Raw genomic sequence first — 22,125 nt, forward strand, 5'->3', positions numbered from 1 at the left:
CGGGACGCCCACGGGATGTTTCGGGGGGTCCGGGGGGGCGGTCCGGGCTCCGGCCAGCCCCGAGGGACGCGGGGGGAGCGCTCCCCGTCCTGCCCACGCCGTGAAATATTCACCGCGACACCCGAGCCGGGCTGGGCCCGCGCCAGCGCCGGGCACGGCCGGGTTTGATTTCTCCTTGCGCTGAAAGGCTCCGTTTGTTCGGCCGGGACAAAGCGCTGGAATTCTCCCTCGGGGCGGGCAGGGCGCTCTGCGGGCTCCGCGGGGATGGGGACAGCGCGGGGGACAGCGGACCCCCGGCGGCGTTAATCACCTTTGTTTTAATTAAAGCCCCGGCTGCGCGTGGGAGCCCGGAGCGCTTTGTCCCGCAGCTGTTCCCAAACCCCCTCCCCGCCATCACGCCGCGGCCCGGGTTTAATGTCGCTCCTCGGGGCCCGGGAATATCAGCAGGGACATAGCTCCGATGGATGGGGTTGGAAATGGGGTCAGAATGGGGTTAGAAACTCGCTTTTGGGGCAAAAAGGGAGGGGGAAGGGGATATGTGGCAGCATCCCTCGCGGGTTCTGTTCGAGCCGCAGGTGCAGCCGCACCTCAGAAACGCTGCCAGGAGAGCGAATTGCCCAAAATCAGCGTGTCTGGCCCCAGAACCGGCAGCGGGGCTGTGCAGGGCCGAGCCGTGCCTGGGGCACTGGGCGGGTTTCGGTTCCCGGGGCGGTGCCAGGCGGTGCCAGGCGGGCACGGGGAAGTGTCGCGCTCCGGTGGAGACGAAGAGCGGAGGAAATTCCCTCTTGGAAAGGCGTGAAAAGGTCCCCGAGGAGGGCAGGAGGGGTTCCTGCGCCTGAGAACCAGGTTCCTCAGCAGGAAGCGATTTTTTGGCCAAAACAGGGAATTTTGGGGGTGCCATCAGCTGCAAAGCCGCGGGCGCGGACTCAGTGACCCCGCGGACGTGGGATGGGGCCCGCACCCCCCAGAGCAGCCTCCCCACCCCCGCTGTCCCCACCAGCCCCAAACCAAACCCCCGTGCCCAAAACCAGGCTCCAAAAGACTTCTTCACACCGGGAGCGAAGGAAAGAAGGACGAGAAACGGGGAAATGCTGCCCCCTCAGTGTCCGTGAAGCTTTATTGGCCAAACCCGAGCTGTCAGTGCTTTTCCGGCACAGGAAATGCACCTTCCCCCTGGGCTGGAGGAAATACACATCTTCCCTGGGCTGCAGGAAATACACCTTTCCCCCTGGGCTGCAGGAAATGCACCTTCCCTGGGCTGCAGGAAATGCACACCTTCCCTGGGCTGCAGGAAATGCACCTTCCCCCTGGGCTGCAGGAGATGCACATCTTCCCTGGGCTGCAGGAAATGCGCTTTTCCCTGCAGGACCCGGCCCAGGGCGCTCAGGGCACGGCACCACGTGCCACCACTTGAAGGTGAAGGGCTTGCGGCGCACGTTGGTGCCGCAGTGAACATCCCCCGACAGGACGTGGTAGGAGAAGAAGTCGTCGATGAAGGTGCAGGAGAGGCCCAGCGGCTCCAGCAGCTCCCGCACGCGCTGCTCCAGGCAGCAGCGCCCGCCCACCACGGGCCCGAAGGGTTTGGGGATGCCCAGGTGCCGGCCCAGCACCAGCATGTTCACCTGGAGCAGAGCGGGGAGTACAGCAGGGATTGATCCTGGAGATCGGGATCGGGGCAGGGTTGTGGGGTCGGGGTCTCACCATGTCCGGGAAGAGCGCGTCGGCGCGGGAGTTGGTCAGGATGAAGAGCTGCGGGATGTCCACGATGTCCTGCTCGCTCAGCCCCAGCTCCTGCTTCAGCAGGTCGCGGTTCCAGTCGATGCAGCGCTGTGGGAAGGAACCAGAGCTGCCATCCCAGCCCTCCACATCCCACCCACAGACCCCGCTGGATCCTGCCTGGATCCCACCCCATCCCTGCGCACAACCTCCCACGCCATCCCCATCCCATCCCATCCCTGTGGACACCTCCCATCTCCATCCCATTCCATCCTATCCCATCCCATCCCTGGGAACAACCACCCATCCCATCCCCATCATATCCCCATCCTGTCCCATCTCATCTAATCCCCATCCCATCTCATCTCATCCCCATCCACATCCCATCCCATCCCATCCCATCCCATCCCATCCCCATCCCATCCCATCCCATCCCCATCCCATCCCATCCCATCCCATCCCATCCTCTCCATGTCCCTCGGCTCATCTCCCTCTCCTCAGCCCTCCAGCCCCTCCGGCCATTCCCCAGGACCCCAAATCCCATCCCTGCACCCCGGAACCCCCCTGGAATGAGCAGGGGGAGCCCCCAGGTCCCACCTGCACGTGGCGGTTGTCGCTGCGCAGGGACTCGTCCGCCAGGATCTCGTCGATGCTCTTCTTCTCAGTGCCCTTCAGCCCTGGAGCGAGGGAGCGCTCAGGGACAGAGGGACGGGATGGACAGGAGGATGGACAGCGGGATGGACAGAGGGATGGACACTGGGATGGACACTGGGATGGACAGGAGGATGGACAGCAGGATGGACAGAGGGATGGACACTGGGATGGACAGGAGGATGGACAGCGGGATGGACAGAGGGATGGACACTGGGATGGACAGGAGGATGGACAGTGGGATGGACAGAGGGATGGACAGAGGGATAAAAAGTGGAGTGGACAGCAGGATAGACAGAGGGATGGACATTGGGAATGGGCAGTGGGATGGACAGTGGGATGGACATTGGGAATGGGCAGTGGGATGGACAGCAGGATGGACAGTGGGATGGACAGCAGGATGGACACTGGTAATGAACAGAGGGATGGACACTGGGAATGGACAGAGGGATGGACAGCAGGAAGGGACAGTGGGAAGGACAGCAGGATGGACACTGGGAATGGATACTTGGAAGGGACAGCAAGAAGGCACAGCAGGAATGCCGTTCCCTAGGGATGGCCTCAGCCCTCACCGATGAACTGCGTGGCCTCCCCGTGGCCCTGCTGCTGCTTCTCCTTGAAGAGTTTGTAGCAGGCGTTGGGACTGGCCAGGAGCAGCCGGAATCCCTGCGGGACAGAGCCCGGGGGTCACCCCTGGTGTGGGGGACAAAACACCCCAGAGGCACCACGGCCATCCCAAACCCAGCCCTGGGGCCATGGGATGGCCTTGGAGATCCCATATCCATCCCTGGGGTTATGAGATGCTCATGGAGATTTCAAATCCATCCCTGGGGCTATGAGATGCCCATGCCAATCCCAAATCCATCCCCAGGACATGGGATGCCCACAGTAATCCCAAATCCATCCCTGGGCCATGAGATGCTCATGCCTATCCCAAACCCATCCCTGGGACTATGAGATGCTCGTGCCAATCCCAAATCCACCCCTGGGCCATGAGATCCTCATGCCAATCCCAAACCCATCCCCCTGGGTCACCCCAAAGGGGCTCCATCCCCCAGAGCTCCCAGAAGGACAAACAGCTGTCAAAGGGGATTTTTTGGGTGCTGTGAAGAGCCCTGGGCAGGCTCTGGGGTTGGCACCTTCCTGTCCAGGGCAGGGACGAAGGTGAGGAACTCATCCACGTGGCCCACGCTGAGCCACTCCGAGTAGACCTCGAGCGGCGCCTGCACCTTCTGCGCGAAGAGGAAATCCCGCACGGCGCGGCACATCCTGCGCCCGGCCATCCTGCCGGACAGGCACAGGTGGGCACCGCTCCTGGCCCAAAACCCCGCCCCAAAAACTGCTCCCTCACCAAAACCCCCGCCCCAAAACCCCCACCCCAAAACCTGCTCCCTCACCAAAACCCCACCCCAAAACCTGCTCCCTCACCCAAACCCCCACCCCAAAACCCCACCCCAACCCAAAACCCGCTCCCTTCCCAAAACCCGCTCCCCACCCCAAAACCTGCTCCCTCACCAAAATTCACTCCCCAAAACCCCCTCACCAAAACCCACTCCCCTACCCAAAACCCACTCCCTGCCCCAAAACACCAATCCCAAAATCCCCTCCCCAAAACCTCACCCTAAAATCTGCTCCCTCACCAAAATCTCCTCCCTGCCCCAAAACCCACTCTCCGCCCCAAAACTCGGTCCTCTCCCTAAAACCTGCTCCCCAAAATCCCCTCCCTACCCCAAAACCCATTCTCTGCTCCAAAACCCCCTCCCCAAAATCCACTCCCCAAACCTCCCCCCGATCACCCCAGGGCTCATTTTTATCCTGTTTTTCAGGGAAAATGGCCCAAGCTACATTACAGACATCCACGTATTTAAATACATGTAATAAAATAAATTATAGATTGTTCTGCTTTAATACAGATTTATCTGCCTAATGACCCAATTATGTATCATTATATCTGTTATATATTAATGTAGTCCTGTGTTATTTATTAAGTGAGGCAATATTTACATGTTATATAAATATATTTTGCTAAATCTATATGCTATGTAAACATTTCATTATAAATATTCATTACTGGATCCCTGTATTACATAAATATATATTAATAAATCCCTATCTTATATAAATACATAAATAAAAATCTATATCACTAGATCCATACATTATATAAATATATCAATATAAATATATGTTACTAGATCCCAATATAATATAAATATATATTACTAAATCCCTACCTTATATAAATATATATTACTAGATCCCTACATTATATAAACATATCAACATAACTCCCTCTGTTTTAGATAAATACATCAATATATCGCTATATTATATAAAGTGTTAACATCTACATATTATAGAAATACATACTGCTAAATCTCTATATTATATAAATATATATTGCTAAATTCCTATACTATATAAATATATATATTACTAAATCTCTATCTTATATAAATATATATTACTAGATCCCTAATGTTACATAAATATATGAATGTATCTCCCTGTATTTTAGATAAATACAGCTATATATTCCCATATTATATATACATGCTAATATATACATATCATAGAAATATATACTGCTAAATCCCTATATTATTTGAATATATATATTGTTAAATCCACATATTATATAAATACATATTACTAAATCCCTATCTTACATAAATATATATGTTACCAAATCCCTAATATTACTTAAATATATCAATGTGTCTCCCTGTATTTTAGATAAATACATTGATATATCCCTATATTATATATAAAGGCTATAAATGTATACATTATATAAATATATATTGCTAAATCCCTATAAATATATAAGCACAAATATATATTATTAGATCCCTAATATTCCATAAATATATCAGTGTATCTCTCTGTATTTTAGATAAATACATCAACATTTCCCTGTAAACTGTGTAAATGTGTATGTTATATAAATATATATTGCTAAAAATATATTTTATATATATATTTATATAGATATATGTATTGATATAAATATATGAGTACAAATATATATTACTAGATCCCTAATATTCCATAAATATATCAGTGTGTCTGCCTGTATCTTGGATAAATACATGGATATATCCCCACATTTTCCATAAACACATCTCCAGGCTGGATCTATCCATACAGATGAAATCATTCCATGCCTGGTTCTGCTCGGGCACCTCTGGGATGAGTTTTTCCCATCCCTGAAATTCCCAAATCCCGCCTCACTTCGGTGTGAGGGCCAAGTTTTCTTAGACAGAAAGGGCTGGGAAGACATTAATTAAATTCCCCGTAATGAGGGACAATTGGGGCCCCAGTGGGGCTGGGAAAATCCCATTTCCCTGCATTTCCTTTTCTCTGGAAGCACCGCAAGCCCCGCGCTGGGACAGGAGTGTCCCGTGGGTTTTTTGGGATGGGATCAGGAGCGGGTGTTGTTTTTCCCAGAAAATGCCCTCCTTTGTGGAGGCTTGGCAGGGAGCTTTGTTCGCTGCCGAGCATCGCCCGGCCTGGGCACAACAACCCCGGTTATTCGGGATTCCATGGGAACAACAACCCCGGTTATTCGAGATTTTATGGGCACAACAACCCCCAGGTTTTCAGGATTTCATGGGCACAACAACCCCGGTTAGTCGGGATTTCATGGGCACAAGAATCCCCAGTTGTTCGGGATTTTATGGGCACAACAACCCTGGTTATTCGGGATTCCATGGGAACAACAACCCCCGGGTTTTCGGGATTTCATGGGCACAACAACCCCGGTTATTCGGGATTTCGTGGGAACAATCCCCGGTTGTTTGGGATTTTATGGGAACAACAACCCCCGGTTATTTGGGATTCCATGGGAACAACAATCCCCAGTTATTCAGGATTTCAGGGGAACAACAACCCCCGGTTATTCGGGATGTCATGGGCACAACAACCCCTGGTTATTCAGGATTTCACCCTGTCCTGGCCTCCCCTGCTCCTCTTCCAAAGAACAAACCCAGTCCGGGTGTGTGGGGTTGGGGAAAAAGGGGTGAAAATGGGAAAAAACAGGAAAAGGGAGAAAAGGGAGAAAAGGGGGAAAAGGGGGAAAAGGGGGAAAAGAGGAAGAGGGGAAGAGGGGAAGAGGGGAAGAGGGGAAAAGAAAAGGGGAAAAGTGGAAAGGGGAAAAGGGGGAAAACAGGGAAAAGGGGAAAACAGGGAAAAGGGGAAAGGGAAAAGGGGAAAAGGTGTAAAGGAAAAACAGGAAAACAGCAGCCGGGTGTTTTGAGGGTCAGAGGAGCAGCAGATTTTGCTGTAAAATCTGGGATTTTATGGGCATCAGGACCAGGTCTTTTCTCCAAGAGGTTCCTGAGGAAGGGTTTTGGGATGTCCCAGGGAGGGTTTTGGGATGTCCCAGGGAGGGTTTTGGGATGGCCCAGGGAGGGTTTTGGGTGCTCACCAGGGCAGGGGGCTGCCGATGAGGATCCGCCCCAGCGGGTACTCCTTGCCCCGCACCGTCACCGGCGGGCTGACGTCCAGGTTCCCAAAGGAATCCAGGCTGGTCACGCTCTTCCCAGGAGGCTCCCGGGTCACGTAGCCAAAATCCGGGCCCTGGGAAAGAGAGAGGAGGTGCCAAGAACATCCCATGTGGGGATTTTTTGGGGAAAAAGGGGGATTTCAATGCAAGGCACACCAGGATCTTCTTAAAAGCGAAATCCTTCAGGCCTCTGTTCCTGGGTGAGTCGAAGACCACGGGGAAGGTTTTGTGCGGAGCCTCCACGTAGCCAAACTCCAGCTCATCCTGTGGGAAGGAGATGAGGAAGAGGAGGAGGAGGAAGGCTCCCGGGGGTGATAGGAATCTCCATCAGGGATGCGGGGAGGGTGGGGCAGGAAATGGGGCGAGCCTGGCAAAGCCCAGCCTAAACCATTGGGAAGCTCCTGCCCGGCAGGTGACACCACAGCCATGGTGTCCTGCTGGCGTCCCCCTGGCACTGGGACCCTCCTGCACAGCCCCATGGGGTGACATCACAGCCACAGTGTCCCCCTGGGGCCCCCCTGGATCTGGGACCCTCCTGCGCAGCCCCACGGGGTGACACTTTCAATGGGGTGCCCTTGCACAATGAGGTCACTCTGGAGGTGTCCCTTGGGTTCCTCTTCCAAAGCACCACAGGGACACTTCTGCAAAAGGGACCCCTTTGCAATGTCCCATGGGGTCCTTCTTGCAATGGGGTCACCTTCCAAAGCCCCACAGGGTCCCTTTTGCAACAGGGTCCCTTTTGCAATGTCCCATGGGGTCCCTTTTGCAATAGGGTCCCCTTTGCAATGCCCCACGGGGTCCTTCTTGCAATGGGGTCCCTTTTGCAACAGGGTCCCCTTTGCAATGCCCCACAGGGTCCCCCCTCTCACTGGGGTCCCCCCTGCAGTGGGGCCCCTCCTGCACAGCCCCACGGGGTCCCTGTCCCGGTGCCCCTCTATGTCCCTGGTACCAGGCTGTGCTCCCAGGCCATGGTCCCCATCCATTCCAGCAGCATTCCCTGTGCCTCAGTGTCCATCCCCTGGCATTCCAGGATCTGCCCAAGCCACAGTGGGGCTCTCCTGTTCCCGGGTGAGCTGACCTGGATCCAGCGGTCGCTGCGCGAGTCCTGCTCCGAGCACACGGTCAGTTTGCAGTTGGCTTTGCGCAGCAGCTCCCGCAGCCCCTCCAGGAAGGCCTCATTGGAATCCGAGCCCTGCTTGATGCTGGGGGGACAGCGAGGGGCTGGGGCTCTGAGGGGGATCACGGGGAGCCCCCAAAAGCCCACAGCTCGTTCCTCAATCCTGAGCACACCAGGCAGCATTTCCATGTGGGAGTGGAGCTGGAGAAGGAACTCCCACTTTTGTGGGTTTGGAGTAGAGAGGGAACTCCAGCCTTTGTGGGATTGGAGCTGGAGAGTAAACTCCTGCCTTTGTGGGATTGGAGTTGGAGAAGAAACCCCAGCCTTTGTGGGCTTGGATGTGGAGAGGGTCCTCCAGCCTCTGTGGGATTGGAACTGGAGAGAGAATCCGAGCCTTTGTGGGAATGGAGCTGGAGAGAGAATCCGAGCCTTTGTGGGAATGGAGCTGGAGAGAGAATCCGAGCCTTTGTGGGAATGGAGCTGGAGAAGAAACTCCAGCCTTTGTGGCTTTGGATCCGGAGAGGATCCTCCAGCCTTTGTGGGATTGGAACTGGAGAGGGAACTCCAGCCTTTGTGGGAATGGAGCTGGAGAGGGAGCTCCAGCCTTTGTGGCTTTGGATCTAGAGAGGGAACTCCAGCCTTTGTGGGATTTGAACTGGAAAGGGAACTCTAACCTTTCTCCCTGGAATTTAAACACCCCAGGCAGCATTCCTGCATGGAATTGGACCTGGAGGTGTTCTTCCAGCATTTCTCCTTGAGATTCAAATGCCCTGGGCAACATTCCTGCATGGGAATGGACCTGGAGAGGGAACTCCAACCCTTCTCCTTGGGATGGAAATGACTCCCACGGCAGCAGCTGGCTCCCTTCCCAACCATTCCCAGTCAGGAATGCCTAAGCCTGGCTCACACACAGCCAGGAAGGGTCAGGAACTCCTCCCTGGCGCGTGCCCCAGGGCAGGGGACACCCCTGTCCATGGACACCCCTCCTACCTGCAGACAAACACCTCCAGGGGCTGCTGCGTGTTGGGTGTCATGATCCAGGGCGCCACGCGGAACACCACGGTGTCCGTGAAGATCGGCGTGCCCGGCGAGTCCTGGAGGAGCCAAAACAGAGTCTGGGACCTCCAACCACGGGGGGCTTGCTGGGGGAGGAGTGGGGCCGACCCCCCATACCTTATGGGGCACCTCCAGCAGGCTGGCGCTGAAGGACACGAGGCCGCTGAAGCCCCGGTCGGGGAACACCAGGCCCTCCACGTAGAAGGTGCTGTCCCCATGGCCAGCGTGCTCCAGCACGTAGGAGAGCTTGTCCGGGCCCAGCACGGGCTTGTAGAGCGGGTAGGCATCACCACCTGGGGAACCCCAAACCCAGTAGCCTGGAGAACCCCAGATTCCCACCCCAAACTCAGCTTGGAGAACCCTGAATTCCAACCCCAAACTCAGCTTGGAGAACCCTGGATTCCCACCCCAAACTCAGCCTGAAGAACCCCAAATTCCCAGAGCCTGCCCAAAGGGGGGCACAGCAGCAGGAGCAGGAGGTGGCTGGTGCCCAAGGGCGGCAGAAGAGCCTCTTCCTCCTCCTCCTCCTCCTCCTCCTCCTCCTCCTCCTCCTCCTCCTCCTCCTCCTCCTCCCTGGGGAACACGCTTGATCTTCCTGGGACAAAGAGGGCTCCGTCCCCTCGGGTCCAGCCCTTTCAAGGAGCGTGTCTCCGGCTGAGGATCTCTAATGACACCCTTGGCTCCCCGGACCTGATTTTCGGCGCGGAGCTGACGGGGATCCAACCGTTCAAAGGCGAAGGGCGCTGCCCAACGGGACGGGCTGCTTGGCTGCTTGGCTCCCTGCCCGAGCCAAAACAGTGCCGGGAGCCACATGGGGCTTCCCGCGCCATGGGAATGTCAAAATTCCAGCCCTCGGTGGGAAAAGCCTCTTTGGAGCCTTCTCCCCCTTGATTTTTCCCATATAGACCACTGTGTGTGACAACAGAAGAGCTTTCGGGGTAAAAGGGTGACTACAGCAAACAGGGGCGCCCCAATGAACAAAACCTGTGGGGTTGGCTGGCTTTGGGGTCCCACAGGGCTGCTGGGGGAGGCAGAGGCACTCACGGACGGCATGGAACACCCGCACTTTGTCCGCGTCGCTCTCGGGGACGTGCAGCACCACCGGGTACTCGGCGAAGATGGCGCTGGGGCCCTCGGTCCGCAGCAGCATCACCGACATGTCCTGCAGGTCTGCGGGGCACAGGGGACACGGAGGGAGGGGATGGCAGCAGGGAAACCCCCAGGGAGCCCCTCGGGGCCACAGCCCACCTGCCGGTGTCCGTATGTCCGCCTGGCCGCTGTCCGTGCCCCCCGTGCCGGGGCTGTCGCGGTCACAGTTGACCAACAGCACGGCCCCTTGTCCGTCCGGGCCCCACATCCACTTGGCCTGGAGGAGAAGCACCAAGAGGGGACAGGAGCAGGATTTCCACCATGCTGGGCTGAGGAAAACACCCAGGAGCAGGATTTCCACCATGCTGGGCCAAGGAAAGCCGCAGGCTTGGAGGAGAACCCAACCACACTTTGAGGAAACATCAGCGCCATTCCAACCACCCCATCCCAACGGCAGCTCCAGCAGGGCCTGCACCGACTGCTCCGAGATTTTATCTCCCAGCCAGGCTGGAAGTGCCTCCAGCCTCGCCTGGACATGGCTGAAGCACTTCTGGAAGCTGAGCCCATCTTGATACCAATTTGCACCTCCGATCAGGCTGTGGTTAATCAGCCCGGCTGATCTGTGGTTAATTAGCCCAGCTTGAGGGCCTGGGCACAGGCAGATGAGTGGCCAAAGGGGGAAATCTCCTGCTGTTTGCTCAACTCGTTCAACGGCAGATTTGGGGCCCAAAAAGGTAAAGAAAAAGAGAATGGAGGTGGAAGAGAAAGGGAGGAAAAAGGAAAGAGAAATGGAGGAAAAAGAGAGAAAAAATGGAGAAAGAAGGGGGAAAGAAGGGAGGAAAAAGCCGAGAGTTTTCTCCTACAGGATCCTCGGGGCCAGGCTGTAGCTGCAGGTGGCTCTGGCGTGGAATAGGAAAATCAATCCTTTTCCTGCTCAATTAGTAGGCTGACGATCTGCCGGGCTGTTTGCCCTCACAGAGACACCACCCAGGTCCCTGTGCCCCCTGGAGATTTTCCAGGAAGAGGCCGGTGATGGATCCGCCCTCCCAGGACGCTCTGCTCACCTTGTCCTTGTCCTTGTCCTTGCCCTTGCTCCTCACTCGGCCGCTCCGGCTCCAGTCCACGTCCAGGGACACCTCTGGAACAGCGAGAGGGAAGGAAGCCATGGGCAGGGGACGAGATCTTGGGGACATTTTGGGCTCTCCTTGGCACCACGACTCCACACCACCCCCATCTCACCCCCCAAAGCTGCTCCAGACCCAACAGAACAGGAGAAAAAAATCCAACCCAACGGCTTTGCCATGGCTTTCCCTCTTTGATCTCCAGCTGTCTCCTCTCGTTTTGGTTCCCCCCAGCAGGGACATCCCCACTTCATGGCAGATTTTATTTTTTCACAGCATTTTTTATGTTTTCATGGCAGATTTTATGTTTTCATGGCAGATTTTATGTTTTCATAGCATTTTTTCATGGCAGATTTTGTTTTACTGCCATTTTTCAATGTGTTCATGGCAGATTTTATGTTTTCACAGCAGATTTTATGTTCCCATGGCATTTTTTTACGTTTTCACCCATTTCCTATTGACTGTCGTGTTTTCCACGAAGCCAAAACACGGCAGAGGCACAAAAATGCATTTTTACTGTGGTTGAGCAAACACCCAAATAATTTCTAGGAAATCTGAGAATTTCCTCATAGAGCTCTTCTTACCCCAAATTTCTGCCTCTGTTGCAAAGATTTATCGGTGACCTCATCCAAACCCCATCTCAATCCTAACCCAAAAACTCCTCCAGATGGGACACACAAAGTGTGGAAAACACAGGAATTGAGATAGACATTGTTCTCCTTGGGGCAGGGAGGACGACGTGGAAAAGCCAGGAGGGAAACTCTAAATCCAAGCAAGAGAAGAACATTTGGAAGGCAAAATCCCTGTGGCCAGTGGTGGCCCCAGTTGGCTCCAGTGAGGGCCATGGGACATGGGAAACCTTCAGACTCTCCAGGGGTAATTTTGGGAGGCGTAGGCATGATTTGAGGACGCGGGTCAGACTGTCATGTGAACGCTTCAGAAAATCCCAAATTTAGGGTAATTAATCCATCCAAGTGGAGACTTCTGCACCCAGACTGGTTGTCTAGACTCCCTTTGTAGTCAGCAGGGGAGAGCAGGCATTTGGAGGGGATGATTCACCTCGCCCTAAACTCCTGAAATAGGTCAGGCACCGCTTCGGTGCCGATCCCTCTCCCCTGGTGCTGGCTGGAGCTGGGTGAGGAGATCTCCCATGGATCCTCTTCTCCCGAGGAACCACCTCAACACAGGAGGATGCTCCTGGGTGGGGACACGGCCCGGCCTCCGTCTCTCCCACACCATATAAGGCAGTGTTTAATTAATCACGGTTTAATTATTTCCTTCTTGCTCGTCAGCATTGGTGAACACCCAAACCTTTATTGCCTGTGGCCCCCAAGGAATTCTGGCCGAGTGGATCCAGTCAGATCTCAAGAGACCAGGAATTCCTGGAGCCTTGGTGGGCACCTACCGACACAGGTGAGGTACAGCCAGGCCACTGCCAGCTCGCGGCCCTCACGGTCGTAGTAGGAGATCTTCACCTGCAGAGACATCCCCACACCGTGACCCACATCCCACCAGGCTCATGGGATCTCCATCCCCACACCATGACCCCACACCCCGCTGGGCCAGCAGGATCTCCATCCCCACATCGTGACATCTCACCAGGCTGGTGGGATCTCCATCCCCACACTGTGACCCACATCCCACTGGGTTGGTGGGATCTCCACACTGTGACCCACATCCCACCAAGCTGGTGGGATCCCGATCCCCACACCATGATGCACACCCCACGGGGCTGGTGGGAACTCCATCCCCACACCGTGACCCACACCCCTCTGGGCTGGTGGGATCTCCATCCCACGCCCCACTGGGCTGGTGGGATCTCTGCCCTCCCGGGATCATGGAATGAGCTGGGAAGAGCCCCACAAGGATCACCACTCCAACCCCTGCCTGCCCACACATCCAGGCCCTGGGAGGTCCATTCCAGCCATTCTTCATTAATCACAGTTCATTGGAACCCTCTGTGCCATCTTCAGCACAAAATCGGGCACAGAAAACATCAGACTTGGCCTATTTTTTTGCTGCCTGGCACCGACTTTTGCAACCCCTGTGATGTCATTGTTGGGGCACCAAGTGGGACCTTCTCCTTCTGGGTTTCGTTTCTTGTCAGTGCCAATTACACAACTCTTCTCGAGCTTTCCCATGACAAACCACCCTAGTGTCAGCGTTACTCATAAATCCTTGAGTTTTCCTAGGAAATGTCACTTATTTCCCCCAGTTTGGCCACTTGAACAGCACGTAGGACAACCTGACCTGGTTGTCATCGACGGTCCTGCTGGTGACATCGATGGTCACCACCACCTCGATGTCGGGATCCAGGGGCCACCGGGCGTCCAGGCTGGGCTTTGTGGCAGGGCTGTGGATCATGTGCACCGTCACCGCCGGTGTGGCGTGCACGTCAAAGGACGCGGCGCCTCTCGGGGTGGACCTGGAATGGAGCAACCTCGGGTCAGAGACCACGGGAGCCAAGTCCCCGAACCTGGAATTAAACCCAGCCACGAGTGGGCGGGAGGGGCCCTGAGACCATCTCTGGGTGATGAAATGGTCCCTGGAGTTCCACACGTGGCGGCATTGGGCAAGCCCGGCTCCTGCTGCAGCTCCGGCACGTCCGGCCGTGGTTTATCCCACATCCAACCTCCCTCTGCAACCACGCGAAATTCCCTGAATTTCAGTGTCCTGTGACAAAACCCCAACTGGGGAAGAGCCAGGATGATTTTCATGCCAACCACGCATGGAGCTGGGTGTTGTGGGACCATCCCGTGACCTGAGGGATGCTGGGGCTGGAGCGGAGCCTGGATCCGGGCACGCAGCTCCGTGACATCCTCGGGAGCCTTTGAAGTGCTGCTCCCTGCTCATTACAGCCCCGGCCGCTCCATCCCGGCAGCCCTGACCTGCTCCCGCTCCCCTGGCTGCGTCCCAGGGGGAACCGGGTGGAAACTTGGGCAGCGAGAACATAAAAACCACAACATCAAAACCCCGCGCGCCACTTCAGGGATTTATCCCTGGTGTTGTTCTTGGCACGGCTGTCCCCGGTGCCTCCAGCAGATTGTGAGGAGATTAAGGCATTCCATGGGCTTGGCATCCCGGTCTGGAACACGCCATGAAGATGTGGATCTAGAGAATGCTGGATCCCATCCCAACACTCCACAAAGCTGTGGATCCAGAGGGATGCTGGATCCCATCCAGAATATCCCATGAAGCAGTAGATCCGGGGGATGCTGGATCCCATCCCCATCCCAACACCCCACAAAGCCATGGATCTGGGGGATGCTAGATCCCATCCCAAACACCTGACAAAGCCGTGGATCTGGGGAGTGCTGGATCCCATTCCAAACCTCCCCCCAAGCCACGGATCCACAGATCTGGGGCTCTTTGCCATGGGTTTCTGGCCCTCCCACCTCAGCAGCGCGACCCGATTCCCAATGAGCTCCATGTTCTGCCCCAAGCAACCCCAAATTGATGCATCCATCACTAAATTCCCCCCAGCCAGTGCTCCCCATGAATAAAATTATCCCATTTTTAAGCCTGGAAGAGCTTCCACCATCTGCTGTTTGGGACCACGGCTCAAATTTGTTGCTAAGAAGCCAAATTACCCCATTTGGACTCCATAGGTTTAAATAGGACTGAGACGACTCCAAGTCCAAAAGCAGGACAAAAAATTGCAGATAGTGGGTTTTCTACATTCCCGCCTGCATGAGAGGGGGAAACGAGGGTGTTTTAGGGCAGCCAGAGCACCGTCTCTGAGGGGACGGTGGCACATCCTGGCCTGGCTCCAGCGCTCCATCCCAATAATTGCCTGGATGCGATGCTGACCGGCCAGGTCTGTGTTCTCTGTCATTATAAATGTGATTTATTAAATAATGACACTGTGGCAGCAGGGCAGGGACAGCTGCCTATCTGCCCAATAAAGCCACCCCATATTTAATTCTGCAAAAATCCCTTTTCCTGACGCTGCCCGTGCACGGCCGCTGCTAAATTTTTTCTGCCTGAGCCACACATTTTATTCCTCCTCCCGTTTTAGCTCCGAGTTGCACATCTTAAATTGCTCTTGCCCAATGTTCTTAGAGCCAGAAATAGACCCGGGCTTAGCCGGGGTGTGATTGGGCTTTGCCTCCAAACCATCCTGGCCCGGCTCCGCTGCAATGCCCCGAGCCAACATTCCAGCTTTGGATGAGCTCCCTGTGGGATATTGTACCCAAAAATGAGTTCCCTGTGGGATATCATCTTCAAAAGTGAGCTCCCTGTGAGTTATCATCCAAAAACCAGAGTTTTGAGGTGAGGTCCTCATGGGACATCATCCCCAAAAATACACACAATGGGACATCATCCCCTAAAACAAAACTTGGATGACCTCCCCGTGGACATCATCCCCCAAAGCACACCCAGCTCTGTAGGGACCTGTCCCTCCAACCCTTGGGTGAACTCCTGACGAGCTCCGAGTCCCTCACCACCCGCTCCTCCTCAAACCCATCTCAAAGCCCTGCAGCTCCGTGGAACATGTCAGGATGCCGTGATGCTGGGCAAACCCATCCCAAATCCCTGGCCCAGGATGCCCCAATCCCCATCAAACCCATCCCAAATCCCAGCCCGGACTGCCCCAATCTGAGCAAACCCATCCAAATCCTTAGCCCTGAATGCTCCAGTCCTTATCAAATCCATCCCAAATCCCTGGCTGGGATACCCATGCTGATCAAACCCATCCCAAATCCCAGTCCAGGATGCCCCAATCTGATCAAACCCATCCCAAATCCATGCCCTGGATGCTCCAGTCCCCATCAAACCCATCCAAATCCCTGGCCGGAATACCCCAATCCCCATCAACCCTTCCAAATCCCTGGCTGGAATACCCCAATTCCTGACCAAACCCATCCCAAATTCCAGCCCTGGATGCCCCAATCCCCATCAAACCCATCCCAAATCCCAGCCCAAGATGCTCCAATCCCCCATCAACCCATCCCAAATCCCTAGCTGGACTGCCCCATGTTGACCAAACCCATCCCAAATCCCAGCCCAAGGTGCTCCAATCCTGATCAAACCCATCCCAAATCCCAGCCCGGGATGCCCAAACCCCATCAAACCCATCCCAAATCCCAGCCCAAACCCATCCCAGATCCCAGCAGCTCCATGGATCACGCCAGGCTGCCCCGTGCCCGGCCCTACCGGCGCGTGTCCAGGAAGACCTCGGTGCCCAGCACGCAGACGCCGCGGGCGGCGTGGCTGGTGGACATGGGCACGACGTGACGCGGGGCCATGGCGAGCCGGGCACGGCCGCATGGGCAGGGAGCTCCGCCGGCAGTGCCGGGAAACCAGCAGGACTGGATTAAAAGGCTCGGGAAGGAAACTCCTCCTTCCAGGATGACGGGGTTCGGGCCGGGGGACCCTGGATCCACCTCCATCCCGAGATGGAGCTGATAGGGCAGCCCTGGGGCGGCTCCAGGGGGAACAGCAGGTGACAGCCAGCCCTGCTGGATGCTCCTCAGCGGGGGTTTGGGTTTATTCCCCTCTTTTTGTACCTCCCCAGCTCCATCTCAAGCCCTGCAGCTCATGCATTAAACATCCCAGGCCCCCGGCAGCGCAGGGTGGTTGTTTGGGGTTATTACAGTGCTGTCATTAAAACGGGCATTTCTTTAAAACACCCCAAATTTTCCAGCCGGCCTCTCTGGGCCGGGTGAGTCACAGCCCCAGCTGCAGCAGCAGGGCCATGCCTGAGTACAGCTGAACAAAAGGAAATGTTTGCTCAGGCCGGTCCTTCCCATCCCAACCATCCCAAGGACGGGAGGGACAGGCAGGGAGAACTGGTTATAGGGCAGGCGGGGAAGGGGAAAACACCAACAGCCAACAAGCAGAGGCTTCCCAAGGAAACTCAGCCTCCTCTGTGTCTCACTTGGACCCCGAGCTCCAGGGGAATGGAGGTTTCCAGGCTCCCCTTTGCTGGAAGCTGTGCTGCAGATATCCATCACTCTCCAGGCCATCCCATCCTGGAGGATTTGCCTGCCTGGGAGCAGGGAAACTTGGCTGGAGCGGGAGGGAGGGAGCCCTGCCTGTGGGGAAGCAGCTCCACAGGGTCTATTTTATTTTATTTTATTTTATTTTATTTTATTTTATTTTATTTTATTTTATATCTATTGCTATATTTTAAAACTTTAAATTTTAAGTTTCCTACTCTGTGTTAGTATTCACTTTTAATTAACTACACACTCGCAATCTTAGTGTTATTAATAAATTTTGGAAGCTTTCTTTACGGCTTTAGGTTGAATGCAGTGTTTTCTTGAGTTAGAGGTTGTAGTACAAAAGTTTAAATTTCTCAGCATCTAGAATTCCAACGGCTTGTCCTCAGGGAATGCGGTGGGATGTGTTTGGGACAGGGAATGGGAAGGATGGGATGTGTTTGGGACAGGGAATGGGAAGGATGGGATGTGCTCAGGACAGGGAATGGGAAGGATGGGATGTGTTCAGGATGGATGGGATGTGTTTGGGACAGGGAATGGGAAGGATGGGATGTGTTTGGGACAGGGAATGGAAAGGAGAGGGCTGGGAAGGGCCAAACCCCTGTAGGGAGGAGCAGGAAAGGGCTCAGGGGAGCCGGGCAGGGCTCAGAGGAACCAGAGCCAGCACTGCACCGAGCTGGACGTCCTCAGCTGCCAGAGCAGGGAATTCCCTGTGGGATCAAACTGCTGGGATGAGCCCAGCTGGGCTCCAGGACGATTCTCCAGGAAAGGGCTCTGGGAAAGGGATCTGGAAAGGGCTCCAGGAAAGGGCTCTGGGAAAGGGCTCCCTCCCACTTTGATTGCAGCAGCCACCCCCAGCTCCGTGTCTCGTACCCCAGAAAAGCTTCAGGAATTGGAGGAGCCCGGAGGAGCAGCCAGGATGCTCCAGCCAGGAATGCTGGTGGCGTTTCCAGGCTCTCCCAGGCTTTATTCATTGGAGATTTTGGATAAGAACCCATTTTCCACAGCCCAGCACCACCCAAACTCCTGCTGGGAATGGTGTTGGCTCTCCAGGCCTTCCTGGAAGCACAAACCCTGGTGGATCCCTGGGCTGGGAGCTGGAATGGTGGAGCGGCCCCAGAGGGCCGGGCTCCCCACTGGAGGATGCTGGTTGCACTGGTTTGTACTGGGCAGGGGCCTAGGCCGTGCTCTGAGCCTGCTCGGCTGGTTTGGGCCGAGGGATGGACAAAAACACACCTGGGGCCGGGCAGGAGCACACCTGGGGCTGGGGCAGGAGCACACCTGGGGCCGGGCAGGAGCACACCTGGGGCTGGGGCAGGAGCACACCTGGGGCCGGGGCAGGAGCACACCTGGGGCTGGGACAGCGGGATTGGGGTACTCTGTGATCTCTAGGGAGGGGAGCTCAGCAGGAGCTGGGATCTCAGTGCTCCCCAAAACCCACCCCTGGGCACGGAGACCCCAAACCTTCCAGGGCCGGGTGGGTTTTGCAGCTCAGTCCCAGCCCGTTCTGAGCTGCTGAGGATCTCGCCCAGCCCCAAGCACCGGCAGGGTTTGGGCCAAACCTGCGCTCCCTCCTCTTCCTCCTGCAGCTGCCATTGGCTGTGACAGGGACAGGAGGGTTCGAAGCCATCCAGCCCAGCTGGAGCTCAGAGCTTCTCCCTAATTACAGCCTGTCCTGGGAAAGTGGCACATGACAGACAGATTCCGCCTGTCCATCACATGAGGGAGCTTGGGCAGCCTGCTCTGGGGGTGCCTTTAGCTTTCCTCCAATTCCAGATTCTTTCCTTCCCCAATCCCAGCCTCTTTTCCCCAATCCCAGACTCTTTCTTTCCCCAATTCCAATTTCCCCCCAATCCCAGCCACTTTTCCCCAATCCCAGCCTCTTCCCTTCCCCAATCCCAGCCTCTTTTCCCCCATCCTCTTTTCCCCAATCCCAGACTCCTTCTTTCCCCAGTTCCAATTTTCCCCCAATCCCAGACACTTTTCCCCAATCCCAGCCCCTTTTCCCCAATCCCAGACTCTTTCTTGCCCCAATTCTAGTTTTCCCCCAATACCAGCCCCTTTTCCCCAAGCCCAACCTCTCTCCTTCCCCAATCCCAGCCCCTTTTCCCCAATCACCTTTTCCCCAATCCCAGCCCCTTTCCCCAGTCCCAGACTCTTTCTTGCCCCAATTCCAGTTTTCCCCCAATCCCAGCCTCTTTCCTTCCCCAGTCTCAGCCCCTTTCCCCCAATCTCCTTTTCCTCAATCCCCTTTTCCCAATCCCAGCCCCTTTTCCCCAATCCCCTTTCCCCCAATCCCAGCCCCTTTTCCTCAATCCCAGCCTCTTTTCCCCAATCCCAGCCTCTTCCCTTCCCCAATCCCAGACTCTTTCTTTCCCCAATTCCAATTTTCCCCCAATCTCAGCCTCTTTTCCCCAAGACCAGCCTCTTTCCTTCCCCAATCCCAGCCCCTTTTCTCCAATCTCCTTTTCCCTAATCCCAGCCCCTTTTCCCCAATCCCAATCCATCCCGAACGCCCCCAGGAACCCCAGGAACAGCCGGATCCCTCCGGGGCGTTGCTCCTCGCCCATCCTGCAGCACCACTCTGCCGAGGAAAGTTCGATAATCTCCCTAAGCCGATAATTACAGCTTGTTAATTACAGCTGGTTAATTACCCCGCATGCAGAATTGCAGGCAGGAAGGAACCTTTACGAGCCGTGTCAGCCTAATTACCTGAACAGGGCGAGACATCGAACCAGTTATCAAACCCCGCCGGGCTCGGCAGGGCTTGGGGCTCCTGAAGGGTTTCTTTAGAGTTTCTTTAGATTTTTTTTACGGTTTCTTTAGGTTTTATTTAGATTTTTTTAGGATGTCTTTAGGGGATTTTTTGGCTGAAGCATCCCAGGCAGATAAGGAAGACTCGCATCCCCCAGCCCACCTGGGATGCAGGGAAAAAGCGCAGCAGGCAGGTTTGGGGAAGGAAAAAATTCTGGGAAAACCCAGAATTTCTGTTGAAAACACCCGGACTGCCCAAGCACCCCAAAACCCTCTCCGTCCTTCTTCTGCCCCAAAGAAAGGCGGCTGCCCGCAGGGAGGCTCCGGTGCTGCTGATCCCAGTGGGAAGAGTCCAGGAAAAGCAGAACAGAGATTTTCCCTGCGGCTGGAACCGGGCCCCAGCTCTGCCCCACACATCGCCTGCCCTGCCCCGCCCCACACATCTCCCGCTCAGCCCCGGCTCTGCCCCAGCGCCTCCATCCCGAATTCCCGCATCCCGGCCGGGCACGGGCACCTGTTGGCACCTCCCGACGGCGAAAGGTCAGCCCGGAGCCCTCGGGGGAACATTCCCCTCCCGCCCCCGGGATTCCGAGCCTGCAGCGCGGAGCCCGAACGACCCCCGGAGCCCCGAGCGGGCACCCGGAGACAGCAAACCCCCGAGATCCGGGAAAACCTCGGGAATGGAGCGCGGGGGCTGCTCCCAGCTCCAGGCTTGGGAATTCGGGCGGGCAGAGGGAGGTTCGGGCAGAGCAGCTCCCGGTCCGGTCTGGGAGTTAAAAACCCCCGGGAATGCTCGGAGCGGTTCGGATTCACCGGGAAGCCGCGAAACGGATCCAGGGATAAACCGGGATCCCTCCGGGTCCCGGCACAGCCGCGGGACAGATCCATGGAAAAACCGAATTCCAATGAAATGATCCCAAATCCAGTGGAAATGGTCCTGATTAACTCAGATTCCCTGTTTTCCCAGCCCTGAACTTCACGGATGCTCATCCGGGATATTCCTTAGCACAGTCCCAGAATGATTTGGGCTGGAAAGGTTTTAAATCCCATCTCATTCATCCTCATTCCATGGGAGGATTCCAGGGGGAGGATGATCCCTAAAAATTCCAGGAATATCCATTCCCCAGCGCTTCCCACCCCTCAATTCCAGTGGAAATTATCCCAATTCCAATGGAAATTATCCCAATTTAGATCAAATTCCCACGTGGAGCTAGCCCTGAATGTCCCAGTTCCTGGTCTGAATATCCATCCAAAATATTCCCTTGCACAATCCCGGAATTATTTATTATTGGAAGGGCTTTAAATCCCACCCCATTCCCCCTCATTCCAGGGGGAGGATGATCCCTAAAAAGTCTAGGAATATTCATCCCCCAGCCCTCCCTACCCCTCAATTCCAATGGAAATTATCCCAATTTAGTTCAGATTCCCACGTGGAGCTGGCCCCAAACGTCCCAGCTCCTGGCCTGAATATCCATCCAGGATATTCCCCAGCACAATCCCAGAATTATTTGGGCTGGAAGGGCTTTAAATCCCATCCCATTCCCCCTCATTCCATGGGGGGATTCCAGGGGGAGGATGATCCCTAAAAAGTCCAGGAATATCCATTCCACAGCCCTTCCTACCCCTCAATTCCAATGGAAACGATCCCAATTCCAGTGGAAATTACCGCAATTCCAATGGAAATTATCCCAATTTAGATCAGATTCCCATGTGGAGCTAGCCTGAACGTCCCAGCTCCTGGCCTGAATATCCCATCCAGGATACTCCCCAGCAAAATCCCAGAATTATTTATTATTAATTATTGGAAGGGCTTTAAATCCCACCCCATTCCCCATTTTTCCATGGGGGAACGGCAGCATGGAGACGATCCCTATAAATCCCAGGGACTCCATCCCCACGGAGGGAAGCCGGGGCTGGAAAAGGGAAGCCCGAGAGGGATGGAAAGAAGGAACATCCTCCCGAGCTCTGCTGCTGCTCGCTAATTGCTTGTGGCTTCCAGAATCTGGGGCAGCACTTTGGGCTGGAAAATGAATATTTAGCTGGGTGTTCATAAACCATGCAAACCCCGCGTGGGCGGGAACCGCTCCTGACGCTCTCCGAGCGGCCCGGGGGGACAAAACCAGCTCCGAGCTCCCTTCAGCAGCCACTGCTCCCCAGCTTCCCTTTGAA

General features: G+C 55.3%; 1 protein-coding gene across 1 annotated transcript; it reads right to left on the reverse strand.

Annotated features, from left to right (window-relative positions):
• Positions 1–588: 588 nt before the first annotated feature.
• Positions 589–16,506, reverse strand: LOC128947540 (protein-arginine deiminase type-1-like). The gene is made up of 17 exons (XM_054291841.1): positions 16,415–16,506; positions 13,508–13,682; positions 12,663–12,732; positions 11,201–11,274; positions 10,296–10,413; positions 10,092–10,217; positions 9,165–9,340; positions 8,982–9,085; positions 7,953–8,076; positions 7,031–7,138; positions 6,797–6,948; positions 3,507–3,651; positions 2,940–3,033; positions 2,314–2,393; positions 1,702–1,827; positions 1,398–1,622; positions 589–597 (listed from the first exon to the last, which is right to left on the reverse strand). Exons 1-17 carry the CDS (start codon positions 16,504–16,506, stop codon positions 589–591), a joined length of 1,998 nt encoding a protein of 665 aa, XP_054147816.1.
• Positions 16,507–22,125: the final 5,619 nt, after the last annotated feature.

The sequence above is a fragment of the Melozone crissalis genome, unplaced genomic scaffold, assembly GCF_028551555.1.
Source record: "Melozone crissalis strain CALT ecotype California unplaced genomic scaffold, PUWL_Pcris_2 ptg000107l_1, whole genome shotgun sequence".
NCBI lineage: Eukaryota > Metazoa > Chordata > Aves > Passeriformes > Passerellidae > Melozone > Melozone crissalis.

What these genes read in the sequence shown, in the direction of transcription:
- LOC128947540 (XM_054291841.1), bottom strand. Translation starts at nt 16,506, where the DNA reads ATGGCCCCGCGTCACGTCGTGCCCATGTCCACCAGCCACGCCGCCCGC. An exon ending in GTCTTCCTGGACACGCGCCG is followed by an intron (nt 13,683 to 16,414) that starts GTAGGGCCGGGC and finishes GCTCCATTCCAG; the next exon opens with GTCCACCCCGAGAGGCGCCG. An exon ending in GGAGGCCACGCAGTTCATCG is followed by an intron (nt 2,394 to 2,939) that starts GTGAGGGCTGAG and finishes CCCTCGCTCCAG; the next exon opens with GGCTGAAGGGCACTGAGAAG.